General features: G+C 31.5%; 1 protein-coding gene across 2 annotated transcripts in view; it reads left to right on the forward strand.

Annotated features, from left to right (window-relative positions):
* The window catches only part of LOC118187089 (uncharacterized), a 69,536-nt gene extending 48,709 nt beyond the window's left edge, over nucleotides 1-20,827 (forward strand). For both annotated transcript variants that reach the window (XM_035357271.2, XM_035357272.2), the window contains exons 7-10: nucleotides 2,528-2,815; nucleotides 7,997-8,092; nucleotides 9,614-9,737; nucleotides 19,207-20,827. In XM_035357271.2, the coding sequence (XP_035213162.1) occupies nucleotides 2,528-2,815; nucleotides 7,997-8,092; nucleotides 9,614-9,737; nucleotides 19,207-19,265 (567 nt within the window). In that variant the 3' untranslated portion in view covers nucleotides 19,266-20,827. The remainder of the gene's footprint in view (nucleotides 1-2,527; nucleotides 2,816-7,996; nucleotides 8,093-9,613; nucleotides 9,738-19,206) is intronic.
* Nucleotides 20,828-21,127: the final 300 nt, after the last annotated feature.

Raw genomic sequence — 21,127 nt, forward strand, 5'->3', positions numbered from 1 at the left:
GTTTTCGCACTTTTTCCTTAAATGGCTTATTCACCGTGTAAAGGCTGCAATTGGCTAGTCAGTCCACTAGGAATGACAGCTATCTGGGTTTTTAATTCTCTCGCTTTATTGTCTTTATGGTTTCAGTTCTATGGGCGCTAAACTGATCCAAAACCAAAAGAGAGGGTTTTTTTAAGAGTCCACCAGGTCGCCTCGCCCATACGTTCTGTAACCACAGTTTCATTCCAGCTTCGTCCATCCAGCCTTTCGGATGAACATCAACAATTACACCCGTTGGAAGTTTTTCTGTCGGATGAGTTTTTCTTTTGAATATGAAAAACGGCGGTAGTTTTGTGCCATCAGCACATCATGTTAGAACTACCGTATATCGGGTTTTTTCATGACCTGTGGTTTTTATGGTTATTTATTTAGACCCTTTAATACTCACAGTCTTGTTGGATGGTACATCAAATGTGAGTGGAATTTCATCCATATTTCCTATTTGACCGAGCTCAAAAAAAGTTTTCTTGAATGCATTTATAACAAATTATTTTTTCTTCATAATCTGATGGCATTTTCTAGTTGTTTTTGTGCGCATTGATAAGCCTTGCCTTTTCATGAACCTGTAGCACCAGCCCTCAGACCCTGAAACGTTCTGATTCCGATGTTTTTCTGCAAATCCTTTGGCTCATTGATTATCATTTTGGTTGAAACACTTATTCCAGATTTCCTCTTATCTATCACCCACATTTTTATGGCATTTTCAAGTTCAGGCTAAGATGGAGCTGGGCATCGAAGGTTATGCTTTTGTTTTTTAGCATTCTTCAGTTGATCTTCCTGCGGTCGCCAGGTATGTATCATTTTTTCGGTAGGTGGTGGACCGAAATGCCTTGCTGCTGCTCTGTTTCCGTGCACTTTGGCGTAGTTTAACACTCCTAGTTTATACTGAATTGTATAGCTTAATCTCTTGTTTCCTGTAGTCATATTTTCCAGGGTATTTTTTTAAACAAATAGTTTTAAGCACCGATACTGACACGTGTGTCGGCTGAGTCAAAGAAAGTCTATGTAAAGAAGGAAAGGCTCCATAGACGTAATGTGACCGTCAAACCTGTTCGAACTTCGACATCAGCTTCGAGCTTTGGCACTTTTTGGTGACAGATATTTCACGCATGCACAAAATAATTATGGCAGATGTAGAAAAAGTTATGTGTGTCTAGACCTTTATCCAGGCTAAAAATAGCATTCAGTATTGAAAGTTAACTTGTGTCCTTCACGTATAAGACGCAGGTAACCTTTTTAAGACCAAATTTAAGAAAAAAGTGCATCTTATGTGCCATCAAATGTGGTATTACATCCTGTATTTACAAAAAATTCGAAAGGGGCACTTACAGGACCCAGAGGCCCAATAATCAAAAGTATGCATGTGAGGAGGGAGTTCTGAGGACTTTGTATCATAGCAAGAGGCATGTTCTTTTTATAAATTATTAAAAGCATAAAACTGATAACTTCATGAAAGTAAATTTTCATTTTTCAGCTGAGTTACATTTCCTTATAACAGTGTGTCACAGTTCCTGTTACAGTTACAGTATGGTACAGTTTGTGTTTTTAATGCTATATTTATTAAATTTTTGATAGGTAGTAATAACTAAAAAAAAAAAAAGATAATTATTTCTTAAACTATTTCTCAAATGCATGTGCACTCACAACCGCTCAGTGACAAGATGAATAAAATAACAGCCTTGATCTTGGTTTGTGCTCATTGAGCTGATAACAATGGAATTGTTGATTCTGAACGGGTTAACACAGTTTTGCATTGTTACATAGAGTATTAATATTCAGCTTAAATCACTTTCAAAAGCTTTTTTCACATATTATATCTAAATATGCTCAACTCGATGACATCATCAAATTGCCTAAAAATAAATTTTATCTCTAAAATTTAAAATTTTTGACTCCAAGTCTAAGTAATTGCATTCAAGCATGCATTTCTGTAATGCACATAATTAAATTTTTGACTCCGAATCTAAGTAATTGCATTCAAGAACGCATTTCTGTAATGCACATTAAAAGTCTGCAAAATAGATTTAAAAAATAAATAATTATCATTGAAAGCTACATGGAAAAAATTTCTTACTGGGGCGGTGGTATAAAATACATACTGAGTCTTAGAATTCAGAATTTCGTTCTGATAATTTTCAATCTCAGTTTTATGCTCTTAAGGCACATATACTACCATTTATGCAAAATTTTACCTCGATTTGAATTCTTTTGTATAACACCCCTGAAAGGGTTAAAATTTCTTTTGTAATATTTTGAGAAGGTCATGATAGGGATCATTTTATTAAAAAAAATGTACTTTTTTGTTTAAAAAAACTGTATCCTTATTGTAAAAATCTAATACAATTTCAGGACTAATTTGAAATATTTGTATGAATTGGGGGAAAAAAGACTCATTTGATTTTAATAACTTTTATTATTATTATTATTTATTTATTTATTTAATTTTTTTTAAGTGAGCTGTGCCTTAATTTTTCTTTTAAACTTCCAGCATATGGAAAAGGTTGTGCACCAAAAAGATTTAGAAGTACAGCTGTCAAAAGCCAAGCATGCCAAAATAAACTTGCTCTTAAAACAAGAAACTGAAAAATTCTTGAAGGAAAAGCAAGCTCTTTTGGAGAATATGAGTGAACTTCAAAAGAAGTGCACTATGCTCACTTCTAATGAATTGCAACTGCGGACTGAGTTGGGAGATTATACAACCAAGTATGAAGAATTTCAGTCAGTACTTAGCAAGAGCAGCCAAGTGTTTGCTACTTTTAAAACTGATATGGAAGCAGTAAGTATCTTTTTTTAATAAAAAAAATTATAATAATATTTAAGCGTTTGACCTCTTGAGGACCAGTGCATGGAGAATGAAGCACAGCCACAGGACCGAACCCCCCCCCCCCCCAAATTAGAAGGTCGCCATGTGTGGGCCGATGGCAATGTTTTGTAATAAGAAATACGAAATGTAAAAGAAAATTAAGCAATAATAATCTGTAGGTAATTTAATAATTTTGTTGTTTGTGAAATAATTTAGCACAACACAGAGAATAGTGATGGCTTTTTTTCATCGAGCATATGCCAAGTAAGATCATGGTTGCCACGCTACCTGGAAAACCGGGAAAAGTCAGGGAATTCAAAAATTGACCAAAATATTCAGGGAAAAGTCAGGGAATTTAAGTATTTTTGTCAAAATCTGGAAAAGTCAGGGAAGTTCATACAACGATCCCGCCAAAAAAAAGCGATTTTTGCGCCGACGTCGGAAGAGAACTTTTTTGGCGAATTATGTATCACGTGAGTGTCATTCGGGTAGCTGGCATAGAGCCAATTTTCGCAGCTCCAATTTGATTGTCTTTTAGAAAGGCAAAGCAACTTTCCCGGTTAGAATCAAAGAATATGTATTGTAAAGAAGGAAAACCTCTCTGCAACAGACGTGGCTCCGTTCCATCATAGAGGGAAACAGCTGTGCATGTCTGATATATCTGTTGCCAAAGCTCGAAATCGGTGTCGAAGTTCGAAGGTCACGTTATCAAGAGTTCATAAAATGAATATCGTTTAAAATTTCTTTAACGACTTGCGATAAAAAGACGTGCCACGCACGTCGAGATGCTTCTGTCTCAAACCGTGAGCGATGTGAACACCGCGTCGATAAGCATTTATCGCAAAAATGAAAGTAACATGGTGCACACGTCGCCTAACAACGAGATTGTTTATTTCTCGAGTTACAGCTCTGGATTGCACTCGCAGATGCGGAGCGGCGTAAATGAGACGCTTTACCGCTTGTTATATTGTAGCGCACGGCACCGCAACCGTGAAGTTTAGTCTTAGCGCAAGGGGTTAAACTCTAAAGGAAAAGAAAATATTTTTTGGCGCAAGTAAATTAATTCATGGATTAGTTATTTTCAGGGGAAAAAAAAACTACGAAAATCCGTTTTTAAAATTATTGCGTGGATTTTTCTCAATAATTTTAAAAACGGATTTTCGTAGTTTTCTTTTTGTCAAAGAGCGTTTCTTAACACGTGTTTCTCAATTTCCTGTACACATCGCGGAGAGGGAAATTCTGGCCGCCAGGTTCCGTCGCCAGATCCCTTGGCAAATTTTTCCTCCGCATTCTAACGGCGTAATAGCATTTTACTTGTATGGAACCTTTTCTTCTTTACATAGACGTTCTTTGGTTAGAATAATAATGAGATTTGGCGACATCATGATGCGCAGTAAACGGGTCATTTTGGTCTTGGCGACAATTTTCAAAATCGTGCCAAAACCTTACCGTATACTAGAATTTTACCGCAAAATCTTTTTAAACCTTTTTTTTTTTTTTAATAAATACCTTGCCATTTTGCAGTAAAATAAAAAAATAGTAATCAGTCATCTATGCTAGCCATGTAATATAACTATATTCGCTAAAATATCGTTGATTATTCTAATTCAATTTTTAAGTAATTATTTTTATGTTATTCATATAATTTAATGTTGCTTCTTCCCTCTAAATTTATTTATTATTAGTAAATAATATTTCCAAATTTCAGGAAATTTTCTCTGGCATAATCCAGAAATGAATTCTAGCAGTATGATGACATACCATCACGAAATTTAATGCACATATTTTTTCCTTATGTATGCTGCGAAATAAATATAAAATACCTCAATTTATTAAAATAGATTTCTTTCTTCCGTTTAGCTGCAGAATGTCTGCAAAAAAAAAAGCCTTATTTTGTTCCAGATTGGGAAGATTCTAATCTCAATCTTCAGTGGAGAAAACAACTCCTATTATAATTATATTTGTGTTTTCAAGTGTTAAGGTGCCTTTTAAGAACATACCTCACGCAAATTAAATTTACCTAAAATCTAACCTAACTATTTAGCATTGCGTTGTGATTTATAAGGACCGGATTAGCCTCGTCTTGAACTGGTGATGATCATAAGTAATAATTAAATAAAACATACATTTGTTATCCAATGTATATATCTTAAATTTTATTAAGTGGAAAACTAAACAAAATTATCAAACAAAGTATACCAAGAATAATTAAGAATAAATGTCCTCTGGGATTTATTGAATAATTAAGTGAATTTGCTACACAATGCAAGTAATACCATAATTAATTTACCTCTTAGCACAGCCAACGTACATTACGCGGATAGACTGGAATTTTCTTGAAACACACCTGGAAAACCTGGAAAAGTCAGGGAATTGACTATGATTGAGTGGCAACCCTGTAAGATGCCTCACATATCAAGAAAGCTGATGTCTTTCCTTTTTTGTAGTAATGCTGTAAAGTTACTTTTTAATTAACCAAGAAAGTCTATGTTAAGTTTTAAAATAAATATAAAAAAGGACAACTTGTCTGAATGCATTTTCTCACATTCTCCTAACAACAGCAACAATAATAACAAAACTTAATGAAAACATTGAGCTGAATGCATTTCCCACATTCTAATCATGAAAATGCAAAGAATAAAAATGAAGACAACAAAACAACGAAAATTCCTGATGAAATAAACATGCTAGTGCTCATGCATTAAAGAGCTGTGAGCTGTTACACCAATAAATGTATAAAAACCAGAAGCACAGAACAGAAACTGATGCTCATACATAAAGGACAAGAGCCACATGACTTAACCAATGTGAAAAATGTTACCATTTAACACCACCTACTGCATTTAAAAATTTTTTTAAATATCATTCCGTTTTCAAGTTATGCATAAGCAGTGTGGGGCTGAAGAGATTGATCAGAGCTCTTCGCCCCACACTAATGATGCTGGGCTGGTAACAATGGAATCGTTACATCGTGCCTACGTGATGTTGGTCCTGAATGGGTTAATATGGTTTTATGTTTCCTTTAAACCAGAGTTTTATATTATTTCCTAGATTAAAAAAATTATGAATATGAATTGTGTTTGTTGTAACTAACCTTACTTGTGTGACCTAATCAGAAAAAGCCCATGAACTGTATCATGGCAAAAATTGTAAGATTGCATCTATCACTGGCATGAGCCTTGAGCACCACATAGGTGACAGTATAATTTTATCCAGTTTTGAAGGAGAGCATATCGGGGGATGGGACTGAGTGTCTTCCACCCTCATCCCCTACCACCAAACTACTTGAGAGAATGTTTGGCTCGCCGTATATTTCGAGTGCCCTCCATGATAGACACTATACATTTACAAACATCCATGCCTTCTCTGGGATTCGAACTCAAAACACTTTAGTACGGAAATCAGCATCATTAAGATACTGCATTTGTTTTGGATGGTGTACAAAGCAAAAATTACTTCTTTTATTTTATTTTTATTTATTTATTTATTTATTTATTTATTTATTTTTTTTTTGTGTAAATTAGAGGGTAGGAGTGTTAGCAGTCAGTTTGACTACTGTCTCAGAATATTGCTAAGAGCTTGTATAATTAATCTATTTGTCATAAATAATCTTTTTAGTTGTAAAAGAAATTATGTGTATATCAAATATGTTTTGAATCAGCTATGAACCCTACAATTATCAAAAACTATGAACTTAATTGCATTATTCATAAATAGGGATCATACTGAGGTATATTTTTCTAATTTGCTATGGAAGAACTGTAATGACAAAATATTTATTTGATTATTCTTCTCTAAAAAAAATTCTGTTCAGAAAATGTATATAAAATGAATTTCATAATTAAAATGATCAGCTACATCCCACTTAAAAAAAAAAAAAAAATAGAGATAGTAAGAATTTACAAATAATAATCTTTACATAAAAAAAAAAAAAAACATTAGCAAAACTTGCTTTCTAACAACTGCAGAAAATTTCTAATGCAATTCTCTTGATTGGAGAAGGATCATTCCAGAAGAAAAATACCACTTCCAGCAAGATGTTCTAGAGCTACTTTTCACATGCTAAGTATTATATACGTCCCAGTTTTTCATCACATCTGGTTTACCAGTAGATCACCAAATACTTCTGGTTTTTAACTTTTAGCCATGGCTAAGGAAAATATTTTCCACTAATGAGTTCATTTTATTGAATGTATGAAACTTAAACTGTGCCAGTTCTATTCCTACATATGTAGCGATTCTCAGAATATTTTTTCTTCGAAAATTTTATTTTATTTGAACTGTCCCCCCCCCCTTATTACATTTTATTAACCTTTTCTTATTTAATTTAATTTTTTCTGAGTTCTCATAATCAATCTACTGCAGACATTTATTTTATTTTTATATGAAGATTCAACCAATGTTTAATCAGTTAATATTTATACTTATTTTACTTCATTATATGGTACATTACTATGATTATCTAGGTAAATGTTATATACATTAATCATTAACTTTATTTTCACTGTATTTAAAAGTACTTCGATAAATAAAAGCTTTTTTTTTTTTTTTTTTCTGTATTTGGGATTTTCTCAGTATAAAAGCGTAAGAAAATTACAAAATAAAATTATACAAAGAGCATAAAATTTAGAATATCTAATTAAATACTGATATATTTTGCATCAGAATTGTAATAAAAATAGTTTAGTAACTTGAATCATGCATTATAAAGTGAATTTAAGTCAATCAGGAGTTCCTTTGAAATGAAGCATGAAAAGCACGAGAATGAAAATCTTTTGGATTCTCCCGCTTTAGCTTTCAAGGATGGCAACTATATTATAAGAAATGGTGACACACATGACAGAGATCAAGAAATATTTGTAAAAAATATTTTGAACTTGATCAATATGTATTCAAATGAAAAATAAGAGTATATAAATGAATTTTCAGAAATATTTAAAAGGCTGCAGGGTGTGATATGGATAATTTAGCTGAATAAAAATATACTTGGTAAAAACACATTGATTCTGTAATATTTTACACGTATTGTTTTAGGTCTATATGTTAAAAATTCCTTACAAGGAAGCTACTTCATGTAGAATTACATGGTAATTAATTAATAATAATGTAATCAATAATATTGTTATCAGTGGTAATTTTTTGTTCCCATTCTAGACATCCAAAAAAATTAAGAAACTTGAAAAGGAAACTAACGTGTATAAGCAGAAATGGGAAAGCAGCAATAATGCTCTGTTAGGCATGATAAATGATGTAAGTATGTTGTTATTTTCTGCATTTAAATATTTTCAGATTAATTTCATTTCTTAACTATTTAGCTGAAATGTACTGAATTGAATTAGCATAACATTTATGCAGCTGTTTCAAATATATTCTTGTTCAAATTTATGGGTTTAAAACTATTATTAGTTTTTATTTATGATTTTTAGTTAATGCATGCATATTTACATATGTGTCTGCATGCAGTCAGGCTATCTTTGAAAGATTTCAAAATTATTAAACACTAAGACTAAAATTAAGTTGTCTTTATCCTTTATTTCCCATTTTGTTTTCATTTTATGTTGTTACTGATTGTGAGCTGCACAATTTTTAGAATTCTCCCACCCTGTATTTGAAAGCTCTGAAAAGCTTTCAAATATTTAATATACTTTCAAAATAAAATTCACTCTGTTAATACGGTTTAAAAATATGCTTATTGAAAATATAATATATGCTGCTATATTTTGTACCAAACCAAAGTTGAAAGAAGCCAGTGTAAAGTGGCATAAAGAGGACTGCCAAAGACCAATAAAATTCTTTTGCTGTCTAAAATCCCTCTTTCTGCCTAGCTCTGTGTGCCAAACAAACCTGTTTCTATGCTTTGCATAAATCAAGACCAAGAAACAAAAGTTTATAAAATAAATATTTATGAGACTGATAAATAGATCATAATGTAAATATTCAGATCATAAATATTACATAAAAATCACCAATTGCATATTTTTTAATATTGCATGCATATATCTGTGTTTTTTTTTTTTTTTTTTTTTGTCCCTGCTTCAGCATAGTTTATTTTATTTAGTAACTGTAATTGTTTATTAAATAATTATTTTAGCTGTGATAGAATATCCATTATTTTCTTTGCTAATAATGACAGTGAATGTTAATTTTCATGTTGTTAATATATATATTAATTACCATCAAGAAAAAATGAAAAGATAAAATTTTCATTTAACATTTAATTATGTTGATAACATTTTTCTGAAAATTTCAAACATTTTTAGTAAATGTACATTAAGCATTAACAAAAAAGTTTTAAGTAATATGTCTGATATCAGTTAATAAATGTATTTTAATAATATGCATTAAGTATAGTTAAAGAAGTCATTAAAAATTTACTTAATATGCTAATCAAATCTCATAATATATGGTGTATTTTATTAAGTCTTTTTAAACTGTTATATTTTGGAAACAAATATTTAACTAAGGAATTTTTTATGCTTCAAAACTATTTTTAGTATATGTACTCCATTTTGTATTCATATTCTTATTTTTTAAATGAATATATTTTGTTGTACTTAATAATTTTAATTTATGAATATTTTTTGCATTTTACTGTGTGCTTGACTTTTCTTTGATGAGTAATTATCGAAAATGTGGTATATGTTATGATCCCATATTTTTAAATAATTATTACCTATTTTTTTTTCTTTAGAGTGAAAAATAGATTAAATGTTCCATGCTCACACTATAACTCCAACAATAGTCTTGATATTTTTTTATTACTAATTGCAGAAGCAGAAACATGATAAAGAATTGGCCAATGCTCAACAGCGGATTTTAACTTTAGAAAAACTATGCAGAGCTTTACAAGCAGAAAGAAATGAACTTCAAAATCAAGTTAATGTGCTCTCTTCAGGTATTTTAAAACTTATTTAAAATGCAAAGCATGTATTTTTAAAAGCTTCAGTGCTGTAATTTTTAAATTGTGTTCTTTTTTAAGATGAAGTTTTTTTTTGGGGGGGGGTTACATTTTATGAAGAAAATGTTAAATTAGAGGAATAAAGGTATTTTAAAGAGATTTGAAAAACGTTGCATGAAATCTGTTCAGCTACAAAATTAAACATCAAATTTAAATGATTGAAATTTATTAAAGTTAATTATTGTAGAATATATTATCCAAAAATTTTCAACTTTTAAAAGTTTTCCTGAAATATTTTATGTAAAAATTTCATTTAATAAACGTGTCTGTAAAACTGTGAAACTTTTAATTAAAAAAAGTATTTTCAAATGCTTGTTTTTAACTTCAAAATTATTAACGTCTCCAAGAAAATATGTGTAAATAAATATACATATATACAGCATTTTTAGGACTAAATGCTAGTATTATTCAGCACAAAGTTTTCTGAAACTAAACAGATTCTTTTAAAAGGCAGCTGAGCTTAGTGAATGTGCAGTTCAGAAGCTGAAAATTTTCTAATCAAGAATGTTGACAACTCATTTTGGGAAATGGGTATTCATTAGTAATTGAATCTATTCAAATCATTTAAATAACTTTATTTAGCTATCAAATCTATATTTATTAGCGGAGAATCAAATAAAATTAGTTCAAAATATTGTTGTACATTTTTAATAATAATGTCAGACTATAAATTAAGCGTGCTTTTTTCTACTTCAAAAACATACGACAGCATTAAAATTTACTAGAATATAAGATTTTTGTCTTTGTTTCTGTAAGACAACAAACAAAAATTATTTTAAAAAGATGTTTTAGGAAAAAGATATTTTGTGGTCTTTATTGTATACTAAATTTCTCAAATAAACTGTTGTTTGCATTTAAAAAACATCTAATTATCATCAAAGACTTTTTTTTTTTTTTTTTTTTTCAAAGCAAGATATATTTTTATGTAAGAAGTGGATTTAGTCAAATTCAAATTTGTCAAGACCTGAACTCTAATCACTAGTAATATAATAAATGATGATTTTTGTTGCATTTATTTTCACATTATTATTTATATTAAATTTTCTGTTTTGTTAGAAGTTATTAACATTCTTATAAAATAAGTTAAAAGTTTCTCCTTCTGTGTAAAGTTCTAAAAGGTTCTCCTTCTGTGTAGACATATTGCTAATTTTATATCGATCAAATTTCTGTTGCCTGAATTTCTAATCATTCTGTTAACTCTGCCAAAAAGTACAAATTAAGTGAGTGACAGTGACAGTTTAATGATAGGTGCTGTATTTTTCATATTCCTCCAACTTGGATAACTACACTAACCTTTGGTGAGCTTTTAGTTAGGACCGCTTAAATTAAGAGCCAGGTTATTAGGTTTGTAAATTAGCTTATGTTAAGTAACCAGTTATTATGATTTATGTCTTTCCATATTCCTTACCAGAATGCCAGTTAGCTTTTCATGTATTTAAGCTGAGGGTTTTGAATCTTTAGTGTAGAAAGCTTCTGGCAGTTACATTGTGCTGTTAATATTTTTTACCAACTCAGTTTAAAAATATTCCGATTTTAGCATTCTCGTTAGTCGATGCTTATTCTGTCTGGTTGTAATGAAAATTTTCTGCCAAAAATCATTCAGAATAAAGTTAGGAAAAAGCATGAAAGCGGTACCCAATGTGCAGGTAGTAAACATCACCCAAATTTATGATTTTCTGCCAATATTTTTTATACTTCTTCAAAGCCTTCAGCCCAGAAATTTGGTAGCAACGAGTCCAAAAACAGATCAAACTCATTTCAAACGTCCTGTGCAGAATGGAAGATAGCACTAGCAAAGCAGCACGTGTGAAAAAGATTAAAGTCTGAAGGAGCGATGTCGGGCTATTTGGTGGGTGTGACAAAAGATTTCATTCGAGTGCGTACAGTCCAGCTGGTGAATGCAGACACATGTGGTCTTCCATTATCTTGATAGAACATTACTCTTTTGTGCTGGAACTTAGTGTGACGTTTTTCCTTGATAGCAGTGTCAACACAAACTAGCATCTCGCTGAACACCTTACTGTCAAGTGTTTTACCTTTTTCCAGATACTCTTTGTGGGTAATACTATTGCAGTTCCACCAGATACAAACCATGATCTTTTTGTGAGTTAAACTGCACATTTGCGACCCTGCCGATGGGCTAACCGGGCGCATAATGTAAAATTTCTACTTGAATTCCCCCTTCCCCTATTTCAGCTCTACCAATCTCAAAATTCACATGCCTTTGAAAATCCTTTCCTAACCCCCCCCTAAATTGCCTACCTATAGTTTTACTGCACTGTGCCTTCGATTTCCTTTAGTGGCCTTAGCTCCTCAAGTCAGCTGACCTCATTTCTCAGATGATACGTGCTGCAGTAGTTCACCCGCCGACATCTACATACAAGTAATTGCTCTCCGTTAGTTGAATTGAATGTTAACATTTCACTGCTATTTATGCAAGATATTCCTCCAATTAAGATATGCCAAACTACTATAATTGCTACTTATTTCTATGATTTTTTACATCCTCTGATGCTTTCAAATGCATCGCATCCAAATTTTTCATGGAATGTGCTAGCAAAGAAAAAAGATATGCTCCAAATTATTTTCACTTAGCTACACACAGGGTAGGGCGATGCCTGGGAACCTGAAACTGTGACCTTGTCGCTTAATGAGAGGCACTGTGGTGTAGTGTTAATGCATCAACGTTGTGGTGTTGAACTCCAATGAAAACGCTAATGATGTAACACCACATGAAAATTTTATTGAACGCCCCCCCCCCAAAAAAAATGGCTACATACAATCAACAACAGAAAAACCTAAATCTTTTTCTTAAAATCAAATTCTATACATTTTACGTGCCAACAATACGTGGCTCTCCAGCTTGCATTTTTAACATTGCCAACAATTTAATTATTTTAATAACAATTTTAACAACTATTGAAAACGTGTTCGGAAGCTAAATAATAATAATTTTCATCTTATGCTCACGAGACATCCTTGTCCATATAATCTTCAGTTTCTTCTTCCTTTATGCGACCTTATCACAACTCCTCTCCTCATAAAGGAATTTTTCTTGACTATGAAAGGAAAAATTCTAAATACTTTTCACTGCTTTCAAAGCACAAGTGGTAACCATTTAAGTGATAATAGAGAAGCCAGTTACATTACTCTGCACTTATTTCCTACATAACATAAATGCAGAAATACAACAAAAATAATTTAAACTACTCCCAATGTCTGCCCCACACAAAGTGTATTCCTCAAATTTTACATAATGCTAATACTTAAGATAAAACATTTAATTCTAACAATTTTTTTGAAAATGAAACACACAATGCAAACAATCAAATAGCATAAAGAATAATGAAATATCTATATTACTCGGTTCAAACGCGGTACTAGATCTTTCAAATTAACCTTTTTTTCTCTAGATTATTCAACTTTCGAAACCATGAAAACTAGGCTATTGGTCTGAACCACATTCATCAGTTTTAGCCTTCCAATTCAAAAACTACACTCCCGTTCCGCTCTCTCTTGTTCACGTTCCCGCTCTGCTCTTTCGCGTTCTCGATCTGCTCTCTCTTGTTCACGTTCCCGCCCTGCTCTTTCATGTTCCTGCTCTGCTCTCTCTTGTTCGGCTATTTCTTCTGCCTTTTTCTGCTCAGCTGCAGCCCAAATTCTTGCTGCGTATTCTTCGTAGTCCTCAGCATTTAGAATAGCCTGCCTAATTTCTCTTACTTTATTTGACTGAGACACATTTGTTTCAAACTCCTCCGCTAACTCCAATAGCAGAGCTTTAGTAAATTAACTCCAATAGCACCTATTATGGAAAATTAAAGAAAAATAACGTACCCTGAAATATAATAACACAAAAACAACAACAGGTCTGTTTCTCCACAACTAAATAATTCCCTAACAATTCTGAACACAAATTGCCTTACAACACTTAATGATAATACCTATGCCTACATACAAAACGTATATAAAAAAAAATGCTAATTAAGAGGCAACCTTTTCCTGCTCTATATCAACTAAAATATTGTCCTCTAACTCTGGACTGATTTAAAAACTAAATTTTTCTAAAGCATACCGTTACAATACTTCATACAATTTAAACAGTTACTAAAACAATAGAACAAACAATTAAATTTCAATTAACAACAGTAACCACAAGCTTAACTTTCAATAACCACCAGAAAACTTTTGATCCCCAAAAACAGAACTATGTCCAAAATAAAGCTAGTCTTGAATAACTGACATAACTTCTCCAAAATCACAAAAATGGTACTCACCAAATTTTGAAGATGCCTTCGATTGACTCTCCTGGTACTAACTGGGACATTCTTCCGGGAAATTTCACTATTTTCCAGCACTAGATCACGCTTCTTCCGGCGTTCCCTTCTGACACACTGACACTTGTCACTGAAGAGGCTTCACCATGCAAACTGTCCTTGCATGCAAAATTAGATCGTTCTTGTGAAGAGAAGAATGTCTTGACTGCTCACATAAAACTCAAGTTCCCAGGCGAAAAAGTCCATTCCTAAATTCACTCTCAGGAACAATCCCTAAGTGCTGCCGCCAACTTTTAATATTTACTGCTGTGGTGTAGTGTTAATGCATAAACATTGTGGTGTTGAACTCCAATGAAAACGCTAATGATGGAACACCACATGAAAATTTTATTGAATGCCCAAAAAAAAAAAAAAAAAAAAAAAAAAATGGGTACATACAATCAACAACAGAAAAACCTAAATCTTTTTCTTAAAATCAAATTCTATACCTTTTACGTGCGAGCAATACATGGCTCTCGAGCTTGCATTTTTAACATTGCAAACAATTTAATTATTTTAATAACAACTATTTTAACAACTATTGGAAACGTATTCGGAAGCTAAATAATAGTAATTTTCATCTTATGCTCACGAGACATCCTTTTCCATATTAATCTTCAGTTTCTTTTTCCTTTATGCGACCTTATCACAACACATTCTCCCACGATCTTGTGATGTATCACACAGCAGATTTTATGCTAAAATACTTCAAAAATTCTTGAATAATCTTACCATTATTCAAGAAATTTAACATGGATTTTAAAAATGATACTTTATATTTGCATTTCAGCGCATGCAATATTTCGATATTCATAACATGAATGATCGATGTATAGTTCAGAGGAATGAATACAACAGATACATTATATTTCATTAAAATTTTAAATGAAATATGACCTGGACAGTTATCTACAATAAGGACAATTTTTGCATCATCATGTTAACCAAATGAATTCAAATTTTGCCAAGCCTCTGGTATGAAATGATTTTCAACCGAATCATACATTAACGCTTGTTTCATCCATGCTCTTTTATTTGCATGATATATAACGGAAAAATCTTTAACTCCTTTAAATGCTCGAGGTCATACATTTTTTGCGACTGCAAAATTTACACTTGTGCATTCTGCAGCATTTGCGCATGCTTAAATTCTTAGTCTAGCTTTGAAATCTCTGACACCAGTTGGAGCATTTTCTGTAGAAGTTGCCAAGATATTCCATGGTGCATATTGCCAGGAAAGACCAGTTTTATCAGCATTGTAAATATGTCCTGGAGATAAAGTTTCACTATTAACCCCTTAACTGCCACGGAAAACGTACAAGATTCACTTCCCAGTGTCATTGTTTTTTACGCTGGTGTAATGTATTAGGAGGAAAATAATTGCTGTCTAAAATTTGTTTACTTTTACAAAATAAAAAATAAAAGAAAAAGCACAAAATACAAAATTTAATGTATGGGTTAAAAGAATAATAAAAAAGATAACAAAAAACGATCAATTTTTTGATCAATTTATTTTTAAACCAATAAAGTGTGATATCAGGTTTCAGTGTTATACCTTTTAAAATCAGTATGCCTAAAAAGATATATACAATCAAAAGTCTTTAATCTGGAATGATCTATAATCCGTACCTCAAAGCTTCAAACTTTCTGTGCATGCGTAAATGCATAATGTGTTTACGCATGCGCATAATACCTTTACGCATGCACATATGCATTTACACATGCATTTAGGTATGCACATTTAATGTATAACGGACGGTATAATCTAAGCTAAAATTATCTAATTATCTATTTCAGTTAATGTTGCAGATTGCGTTTTTCCTTAATCTTCGAATTGGATCTGGCTTATTATTTTTTGAAGACTGTTAGAGTAATTTTGTAAAAGTAAGCTTGAACTTTCGATTATGTCAAAAAGAATTTCCGATTCTGGAGCTGCCAAAGGATCTACAAAGCGAAAGCATGTTTCGATGTCCATCAAACAAAAAGTGGAATTGCTGCAAAAAATGGATAAAGGCATATCCTTTGTTTCTCTAACCATTCTGAAATTTGTTTATAAATTTCATGCTGCTCTGCGAGGGGGGGGAGGTGCGTCACAGCGTGCAATGAACTGGAAGTTGATCTGTCAGCACTATCCTTATCTTCAGGGCAGATGTCTTTATTTTATTCGGCTTATAATTCCTTACTAAATGTAGTATTTCATCTCGATGCACTCCATCTTTCATATGATTTAAATTAACTTCCTCGTCATTATAAATATCACAAATACACATCAAATAGTTTTCTGGTTGCAATTTTCTAATTTCGACTATGCATAATGTATGCTTTATGCATGTGCTCGTTGAAAGAAATGTGTAATAAAGTAAACAAATAAATATTAAGATTTTTTTTTTTGTAAATATTGATGCCCTTTAGATCATAATTGCTCTTTAGTTCATAAATTACAGTTTCATATTTTTAATTTTATAATTTCTGCATGCCATCTTACCAGATTTAAATTGATGATCTATAATCTGGAAAAACCGATAATCCGGAATCGCCAAAGTCCCGAAGAGTCTGGATTAAAGACTTTTGACTATATTTCATTTGAATTGGCTGGATGCTACGATTTTGTTCTTGATTTTTCTTTTGTAGGATGCTAGTTCATATACTGGTCTGCTAAACGATTAGTTTCAGTAATAGTATGAAGCACAAACAGTTCATCAAAAAAGAATCATCACTGTCAGATATATTCATAAAAAATAGCACCTACTACAAACAGTACACGAAAATGGAAGACACAGAATAATAATAAAAAAAAAAATATGTTTTACTCAAACAGAAATATGAGCTATAAGGGAGCAGTCGTTAGTCATAATTTTCAGACGTATTCATAAAAAAAGCACCTACTACAAACAGTAAACAAAAAAGGAAAATGCAGAGTAAACAAAATACGTTTTACTCAAACAGAAACATGAGTGATAACTGCACAGTCAATTATTTTCACCATTTCAGAAACATCCCCTTTGCAATTCCCCCTCCCTTCTCTAAAATACTATCCTTCTTGGTATACTCTGTCAAGGTCATTGTGGTGTTGCATTCCAAAGCTTTGCAAATAATTTTACTCGTAACAGCACAAAGCAAATGGTAGTGTTTCGGAAGGGCGTATATTTATGCCAGGGGCAGTTAACGCATCGACTGAGCAAGGCGTATAATATATGCCCATGGCAGTTAAGGTGTTAATGAGTTCAATGAATTCATCTGCAAAATAGTACAGCTGCTTCAGAATAAGCTGAAGCTTTTTCACCTAACATTTTTAGCTGCATTTTACCACGGCAATTTTAAAATTTGGTTAGCCAACCTGTCGAATATGTGCACTCCGTTTTTAAGTTCATGAAATATTTTGGTTTGAGCCATTCGCATTGTCTCCATCAATGGCACATCCTCACTACATCTCTCTATGAACATTCAATCATCACTTGATCTCTGTGATCATCACTAGCAAGTAATTTTTTGTTTATTCATTGCGAGTGGGGTGTCAGAATCCACAAAAAATTCATAAAGTTCTTTTTTCTGTTATGTCATACATATACAGTTGATTTTCCACTGCCATACTCCTCACATAATTTTGAGACAGATATACATATATCAATTTTTTTGCAGCAATTCCACTTTCTTCTTCTTCTTTTTCTTTTTCTTTTTCTTTTTTTTTTATGTACATTGAAACATGCTTTAATTTTGTAGATCTTGTTGCAGCTCTGGAATTAGAAACTGTTTTCAACATAATGAAAGTTCAAACTTTAGTTTTCATAAATTTCCTGTAATTATAACAACGTGCAAAAAATAATAACCTGGATCAAATCAAAAAGTTAAGGAACAGCACAATCTGCTATATTAACTGAAATTCTTTGGAATCAGTAAAGTATAATTTTAGCCTAGCTTAGCAGCGTCTGCTATGCATTATTGGCTATGTAGAATGAGATTGGCGATGAAAGACAAAATGTTTCCTTAAATTTTGTCTTGCTTCTATCATGCATTGAGACATTTAAGCTAGAATTGTATTAATTCAGTTATTTAATATACTTGCATCTAATTCCTGCATATACTTAAGGCTTATATGAATCCTTAATAAATAAATTTCCACACATACTTAAGCTTACTGAGAGCCGATATTAGATGTAGTGTCTGCGGCTCCTAAATTCTTCTACCAAGCACCTCCCTAAGTTATAGATTTCTGCTGGCTTTTAATTTTGGATCCCAATGCTTTCCCTAAATTCTAAAAATTTTATCCTCCCTTAATTTGTTGCTCGGTGCTTCTCTAAATTCCAAAAATTTTGTCATCCCTAAATTTTGCTTCTTGGTGTGGCCAAGCTCTGGCACTGTTTCTGGGTTTATGTAAAAAAAAAAATCCATTTTTCTTAATTCAAATAGCACTAATTTAATCTTTTAGCCTATGAGTATCATTAACAAAATCTCTTTTTTAGCATACTGAAAGACATTTTTGTTTAATTTTTCTTTGTCAACGTGTAAGGCATTTAACTTAAATCTGTAATCAACACCAAGCATAGTGTAAATATAAAAGGTTTCCATACTCTTTGTTCTTCAAATACTAATATAAAAAAAAAATTTTTAAGCATCGTTGCATGAGTCATTATTTAAGTAGTCGTGTTGATAAACATGCGGTGATGAAAGCAAAATATAATAAATAATGATTTGCCGGGTGGGCGTCAGAGATATAGAGTATTAGTAGTTGTAAAGTCAATGGTGTTTCTATGTAGAATGTTTCAGTTTGAGATGTATGCCTAGATGATGCGCAGCTATAGAGATAAATTATTGATCACACAAATTTTTGCTAAAATGATTCTTTCTTCAATAACAAGGTATTTTATTTAGGGCCAAAGTGAAATTAAGAATCATGATTCTCCACATGTTTTCTTGCGAGGAAAAATCAAATGTGCATCCATAAAGCATAAAAAAATTTTTTTTCCTAAAAAATTTTTTTTTCCTTTAAGGTCCAGATTTTAGTTCATTCCAGATATTGGAAATCCAGATCTCAGACTTTGTACTGTAGTAAAAAATGTAGTAAAAAATTGATCTTGTGCTTTAAATTTTCCTAGGTTCCAGTACTTCAGAAAAGGATGTGCCTTCTATAACTCCTGAAGCAGAATTAGCTTAACAGATTGTTCCTTGAAAGTGTCTGCTAACACACAAGTTATTTTACAGTATGGCATTTTTATGTACAAGTTCCCTTCAAGTTAAAAAGTGAAGAATTCAGATATGAATTTATGTGGTTTGGACTTTTACTGTAGTCATTTAATTGTGTTTTTACATTTTGTGTGTGTGATATTTATTATTTTTTTGTTCTGCTTTCTTATACCACGATATTACTTTATAAACATGTCATGTATTTTGTTTTTGAATTTTTATCTATTTGTTTCAATGCAGAATTTATAGTGATGTAAATAGGTAATATATTTAAAAACCCAGAGTCTAGAATCCACACAGCTCTTGAACAGTGAAGTGTGCAGTTAATGGGTAAGCCTGAGTTAAAATAGTAACATTATGCAACTCTACATTAAAAGTGTACTTCAGTTGGCCATATTTGGACATTACTGGTTTCCTTTGTACTTTTTCTATTGATTAGTGATCTTAGAACTGTTACCAAATAAATAATTTACCAAAAGCCACAGAACTGAAGATAAAATCTTATGCTGTTTCAGTTGAATTATATTGTAATTGGAATTCAGTTCTTCTATCATTCACTAATAAACGTTTGACATTTTTTTAATAATGAAAGTATCTTGTATAAAATTAATGCAGGCATTATCCAAACTAGCAAGCTGCCAAAACTAAAAGCAGAAAGAACACTTCCATTGTATTGGAATAGCATGTTCTAAATAAACTGTTTTCTTTCTAGTAATAATGGTGAGGCTCTAACCAAAACTTTCTGAAGCTCAAAACAAACTACTGTAAAGTAGATGATTATTTAAAAAATAATTCTTATGTGCTCTTTGTCCGATATTTTGTATAAAATTATAATATGTAAGAAAGTTTAAGGGAAATCAACTTTATTCCCCTTTGAATTTTCATTTCTAACTTGAAATTCAGCCTTAGGTTCTAAGTTGCAGGTTTTTTCTTCTAATATGTTAAAAAAGGTTAATAAACAGGAAATTTGCAAGTTTAATTAATTTGCAAAACCAGATTTTTATTTTGTTAAAACATTAATTTTTTTTCTATTTAATTATGATAATTTGGAAATGTGCTTGTTATTTGACATTTATAATGTTTTTGCTCATGTTAATGATATTTATCTGTTTTTTTGTGTTCAGAACTTTTTTATGCATTTTAATCTCTAGAATTAATTTTAATGGTGGAATTCAACAAAAATTTCATGTATCTGCAATAATATTAGTAACTAAAAAGTCATAAATTTCCTAAAGAAATATAAATCAAATTTTAACAGGTTCACCTAACTAACTTTAGCACTACCTGAATTTCACCACTACATTACATTACCTTTATATTTCCATAGTTATCAGAAATGTATGAATTTTCATTTTGACTCAGCTTTTATAAGTGGGAGGGTACTTATTTATGGATTGTTATTTTTGTTTAGAATTTCAAGTGAATAAAAGGCTTATTAAGCATTTATCTTTACATTTTTTAATTTGTACAAGTATTCAAATAAAATGCATTTGTCTTCACTTATATTTAAATAAAATATTTGACTGTAAAAAAGTTGATTTCTTTTTAATTTTTTTTAGAACACAAATAGTCAAAAGTAATGCTGCATGTCCATTTCCTCTTTTACAAGACAAATTATGTGGGAAAAAAGTGTTAAACTAATTAGATTACCCTCCCAGTGAGTACATTTTCAAATTTTGAACATTTCATAACGTAGTCTTTTGAATTGATTTCTTCATATAAGATGAACAAGTACAAATAAGTAGTTTTAACTGCATCAAACATTTTGCCTTCTTAACCTGTTCAGCCCTGAATTTTTTAGCCATATCCCCCCCCCTGCAAATAATAATACAA

This window comes from Stegodyphus dumicola, chromosome 9 (genome assembly GCF_044657685.1).
Source record: "Stegodyphus dumicola isolate Sdum_Otavi_A_Nest chromosome 9, ASM4465768v1".
NCBI classification, from domain to species: domain Eukaryota; kingdom Metazoa; phylum Arthropoda; class Arachnida; order Araneae; family Eresidae; genus Stegodyphus; species Stegodyphus dumicola.